At 28.4% G+C, this 6,081-nt stretch overlaps 1 protein-coding gene across 1 annotated transcript in view; it reads right to left on the bottom strand.

Annotated features, from left to right (window-relative positions):
- LOC111083668 (latent-transforming growth factor beta-binding protein 1-like) overlaps positions 1-5,737 on the bottom strand; it is a gene marked incomplete at its 5' end in the record, with an annotated part of 16,324 nt that extends 10,587 nt beyond the window's left edge. The window contains 2 exons of the mRNA XM_022380316.1: positions 4,080-4,299; positions 5,610-5,737. Coding sequence (XP_022236024.1) covers positions 4,080-4,299; positions 5,610-5,737 — 348 coding nt within the window. The remainder of the gene's footprint in view (positions 1-4,079; positions 4,300-5,609) is intronic.
- Positions 5,738-6,081: the final 344 nt, after the last annotated feature.

Genomic DNA, 6,081 nt, shown 5'->3' with positions numbered 1-6,081 from the left:
CCTATGTTACCATATCCTCTGGACTCTACTGATTGATCCACGAATCAGAATCTTTTTTTCAAACTTATAACCAGTCGTCACTCTCAAGCTGAACCCTTATTTAAAATAAGACATCTTCATAGAAGTAAGTTTAAAGTAATAATAAAGTAAAAACATCGTTCCAAACTGTGAGAAACCAACTACCATGCTCTTGCTGAATAACCAAGATCATCATGTTATATCTACATCCAGATTCATAACTAACAATCCAAGATCATCATGATATCTATATCCAGATTCATAACCAACAATCCAAGATCATCCAAGATCATCATGTTATTGTTGTTATGAATCTGGATATAGATATAACATGATGATCTTGGATTGTTTTATATCTATATCCAGATTCATAACCCATAATGATCTTGGATTGTTGTTATGAATCTGGATATAGATATAATAACATGATGATCTTGGATTGTTCCAGATTCATAACTATGTAGATATAACATGATGATCTTGGTTATTCAGCAAGAGCATGGTAGTTGGTTTCTCACAGTTTGGAACGATGTTTTTACTTTATTATTACTTTAAACTTACTTCTATGAAGATGTCTTATTTTAAATAAGGGTTCAGCTTGAGAGTGACGACTGGTTATAAGTTTGAAAAAAAGATTCTGATTCGTGGATCAATCAGTAGAGTCCAGAGGATATGGTAACATAGGACTTAAATGTGTCATCTGTTCACAAGTATGCAACCATGGTAACAATTTTAACCTAATAATTTGAACAATGATTGTAGTTTATAAATGTAACTTCAGTTGGACAATGATAATGGATCATTATAACCACAAAGGTTAAGTTTAAAAGTGATGGAATACGAGCACCAATTCTCCCAAGAAGAAACCTTTACATAAACTCAGTTGTAGCAAACGAACCACAATAAGCTATTTGTTGTATAAAGTCTGAATGTAGGATGGATATATGAACAAATATATGAAATGTAAAATAAAATACTTAAATGGTAAACATAAACAAATCATTCAGAAAAATTTAGAATTTCTCTTTCAAGACCAACATAATCCAATATTTCTAAAACGACTGTTGAATTAAACCAGCATTATATAAATCAAGTATCAACATGTTTAAACTTGTTTAAAATGAGACATTATGATATTACACAAAACAAGTATCAACATGTTTTAACTTGTTTAAAATGAGACATTATTATATTACACTAAACAAGTATCAAAATGTTTAAACTTGTTTAAAATGAGACATTATTATATTACACAAAACAAGTATCAACATGTTTTAACTTGTTTAAAATGAGACATTATTATATTACACTAAACAAGTATCAAGATGTTTAAACTTGTTTAAAATGAGACATTATTATATTACACTAAACAAGTATCAAAATGTTTAAATTTGTTTAAAATGAGACATTATGATATTACACTAAACAATTATCAACATGTTTTAACTTGTTTAAAATGAGACATTATTATATTACACTAAACAAGTATCAAAATGTTTAAATTTGTTTAAAATGAGACATTATGATATTACACTAAACAATTATCAACATGTTTAAACTTGTTTAAAATGAGACATTATTATATTACACTAAACAAGTATCAACATGTTTTAACTTGTTTAAAATGAGACATTATAATATTACACTAAACAATTATCAACATGTTTTAACTTGTTTAAAATGAGACATTATTATATTACACTAAACAATTATTTTAAACAAGTTAAAACATGTTGATTGATACTTGTTTAGTGTAATATAATAATGTCTCATTTTAAACAAGTTTAAACATTTTGATACTTGTTTAGTGTAATATAATAATGTCTCATTTTAAACAAGTTTAAACATCTTGATACTTGTTTAGTGTAATATAATAATGTCTCGAATATTTAAACTTGTTTAAAATGAGACATTATTATATTACACTAAATAAGTATCAACATGTTTTAACTTGTTTCAAATGAGACATTATTATATTACACTAAACAAGTATCAAAATGTTTAAACTTGTTTAAAATGAGACATTATTATATTACACTAAACAAGTATCAACATGTTACGACAGTGGGGGAGGGTCATGTGACGAATATTCTAGAAGATTCGCTAGTGTGTTGCAACATCGTTGCGTCAACTGACGCTGGTAGCACGTATTGAGAGTCTTAGAAGTTTCTAGAACAGACAGTATTATCATATATAAGTGCGCTAGACAGTGAAAGAGACAGAGGGAGTCGAAGCAATAGTGGAAACAAAGACGTAGCGGAAACGAAGCAGGCAGAGAGAAAGAAAGACAGCGGTTACGGTAGGCGGGAACTGAGGATAGCAGACACAGAGATCGGAACTATAGTTGGCGGGGACGGACAATTAAGTCTAAGCGCGATAGAAAGTGAGTGAATTGTTGTGAACTATAGTGTGTGTAACTGTGAAAATTAAGTACATTACAAAGTTGTATTGAGGAAGAATAAACAAGTTTTGTAAAGAAAGGACTTGTATCTTGTAAGAATTAACAAACAAACATACAGAGACGTAACAATGTTTTAACTTGTTTAAAATGAGACATTATTATATTACACTAAACAAGTATCAACATGTTTAAACTTGTTTAAAATGAGACATTATTATATTACACTAAACAAGTATCAAAATGTTTAAACTTGTGTAAAATGAGACATTATTATGTTACACTAAACAAGTATCTACATGTTTTAACTTGTTTAAAATGATACATTATAATATTACACTAAACAAGTATCAACATGTTTTAACTGTTTTAAAATGAGACATTATGATATTACACTAAACAAGTATCAACATGTTTTAACTTGTTTAAAATGAGACGTTATTATATTACACTAAACAAGTATCAGAATATTTAAACTTGTTTAAAATAAGACATTATGATATTACACTAAACAAGTATCAACATGTTTTAACTTGTTTAAAATGAGACATTATGATATTACACTAAACAAGTATCAACATGTTTAAACTTGTTTAAAATAAGACATTATGATATTACACTAAACAAGTATCAACATGTTTTAACTTGTTTAAAATGAGACATTATGATATTACACTAAACAAGTATCAACATGTTTAAACTAGTTTAAAATGAGACATTATTATATTACACAAAGCAAGTATCAAAATGTTTAAACTTGTGTAAAATGAGTCATTATGATATTACACAAAACAAGTATCAACATGTTTAAACTTGTTTAAAATGAGATATTATTATATTACACTAAACAAGTATCAACATGTTTTAACTTGTTTAAAATGAGACATTATGATATTACACAAAACAAGTATCAACATGTTTAAACTTGTTTAAAATGAGATATTATGATATTACACTAAACAAGTATCAACATGTTTTAACTTGTTTAAAATGAGACATTATTATATTACACTAAACAATTATCAAGATGTTTTAACTTGTTTAAAATGAGACATTATTATATTACACTAAACAAGTATCAGAATATTTAAACTTGTTTAAAATGAGACATTATTATATTACACTAAACAAGTATCAGAATATTTAAACTTGTTTAAAATGAGACATTATTATATTACACAAACAAGTATCAGAATGTTTAAACTTGTGTAAAATGAGACATTATGATATTACACAAAACAAGTATCAACATGTTTAAACTTGTTTAAAATGAGATATTATTATGTTACACTAAATAAGTATCAACATGTTTTAACTTGTTTAAAATGAGACATTATGATATTACACAAAACAAGTATCAACATGTTTAAACTTGTTTAAAATGAGACATTATGATATTACACAAAACAAGTATCAACATGTTTTAACTTGTTTAAAACGAGACATTATTATATTACACTAAACAAGTATCAACATGTTTTAACTTGTTTAAAATGAGACATTATGATATTACACAAAACAAGTATCAACATATTTAAACTTGTTTAAAATGAGACATTATTATATTACACTAAACAAGTATCAAGTATCATTATTGCCAAAGAAATCAGGCTTCTCATGTAACAAACTGTTCAAGTGTTGACACAAAAGCGGCACTACTTACTTTCTTCCAGTTTTGTTTTGTTCACAACAAGGCTGGGTGGAATGATACAGTAACCATCATTTTCAGATGTGCTTATACAGGCTTCATCAGAAAATATCTTGTTTATAAGCTCTTCTTCTTGTTCAAACTGTAGTGAGACTGAGGAGGATAATTCTCCATCTTCTAACTTCGTGTCAATGATGACAGCGCTAATGAAATTTTCTCCATATTGAATTTTCATCTGTGTTCAAAAGAGACAACTGTTACTCAGTCTAAAGAGACAACTGTTACTCAGTCTAAAGAGACAACTGTTACTCAGTCTAAAGAGACAAATGTTACTCAGTCTAAAGAGACAACTATTACTCAGTCTAAAGAGACAACTGTTACTCAGTCTAAAGAGACAACTGTTATTCAGTCTAGAGAGACAACTGTTACTCAATCTAAAGAGACAACTGTTATTCAGTCTAAAGAGACAACTGTTACTCAATCTAAAGAGACAACTGTTACTCAATCTAAAGAGACAACTGTTACTCAGTCTAAAGAGACAACTGTTACTCAATCTAAAGAGACTACTGTTACTCAGTCTAAAGAGACAACTGTTACTTAGTCTAAAGAGACAACTGTTACTCAATCTAAAGAGACAACTGTTACTTAGTCTAAAGAGACAACTGTTACTCAATCTAAAGAGACAACTGTTACTCAGTCTAAAGAGACAACTGTTACTCAATCTAAAGAGACAACTGTTACTCAGTCTAAAGAGACAACTGTTACTCAGTCTAAAGAGACAACTGTTACTTAGTCTAAAGAGACAACTGTTACTCAGTCTAAAGAGACAACTGTTACTCAATCTAAAGAGACTACTGTTACTTAGTCTAAAGAGACAACTGTTACTCAGTCTAAAGAGACAACCACAACTAAATCTAAAGCTACAATCATTACTCAATCGTAAGAGGCAATAATCTCTTAATTAAAAAAGTTAACTACTACTCAGTCTGAAAAGACAACCATTGTTGAATCTGTTTCTTGGTAGATTGAAATAGCCTAGAACACTTGTTAAACAATCCTTCACATTATATGGGTGTAATCTATGTATTGGGAGATTGAAAGAACCTACGAAACCTACATATTACATATATTTATGGGTTAAAGAAAGTTAGAACACTTGTTAAACAATCCTTCACATTATATAGTTGTAATTGACGTATTGGTAGATTGAAAAAACAAAACAAAAACCTACATATTATATGTATACTTATAGGTTAAGGAAACCTAGAACATCTGTTAAACAATCCTTCACATTATATTGATCTAATTCACGTACTGGTAGATTGAAAGAACCTACAAAACCTACATATTATATATATTTATAGGTTAAGGAAGCCTAGAACACAATCTATCTCACAGTGGAAGTACAATGTCCTTGAACTATTTATTTTAATATAAACATTTGATTTCTGTACTTATAATAATAGTTCAGTTGCTATTATACGTTTGTACTTTTCAAACGGTTATTGTTGACAACTTGGTATATAAAGACAACACTGTACTTACAGCCGACTCAATGTCGTTTAATAATTGCTTTTCATCAAAGTTTTCTGTGAAGTAAACACCAGGTGGCGCTGCTTGTGGAGTATTGTATCGGTTCTTAAATGTGAAGTTACTGGTGTAGGCAGCTCCCGCTGATGAAAAGCAGAAAATAAAAAGATGATAAATAATTAAAGTAAAAGACTTAGATTTCATTAGTGAAGAAAATAAAATACGATAAAGAAATAGAATAATTATGTTAGCAGATTTAGATTCTGCTAATAAACTGAAATAAATAGAGATATAGCCAGTAAATTAGTAGAGAATTATTGTCTTTTTCTATATATTCCATTTTATCTGGAGAATTAATATTATATTGAATCCAAGCTAAGTAAGGAACTGATAAGTCTGGAGAATTAATATTATATTGAAACCAAGCTAAGTAAGGAACTGATAAGTCTGGAGAATTAATATTATATTGAATCCAAGCTAAGTAAGG

Source organism: Limulus polyphemus, unplaced genomic scaffold (genome assembly GCF_000517525.1).
Source record: "Limulus polyphemus unplaced genomic scaffold, Limulus_polyphemus-2.1.2 Scaffold10607, whole genome shotgun sequence".
NCBI classification, from domain to species: Eukaryota; Metazoa; Arthropoda; class Merostomata; order Xiphosura; family Limulidae; genus Limulus; species Limulus polyphemus.
Note: the sequence above shows the minus strand (reverse complement) of the source record. Positions and strands in the feature narration are given on the sequence as shown.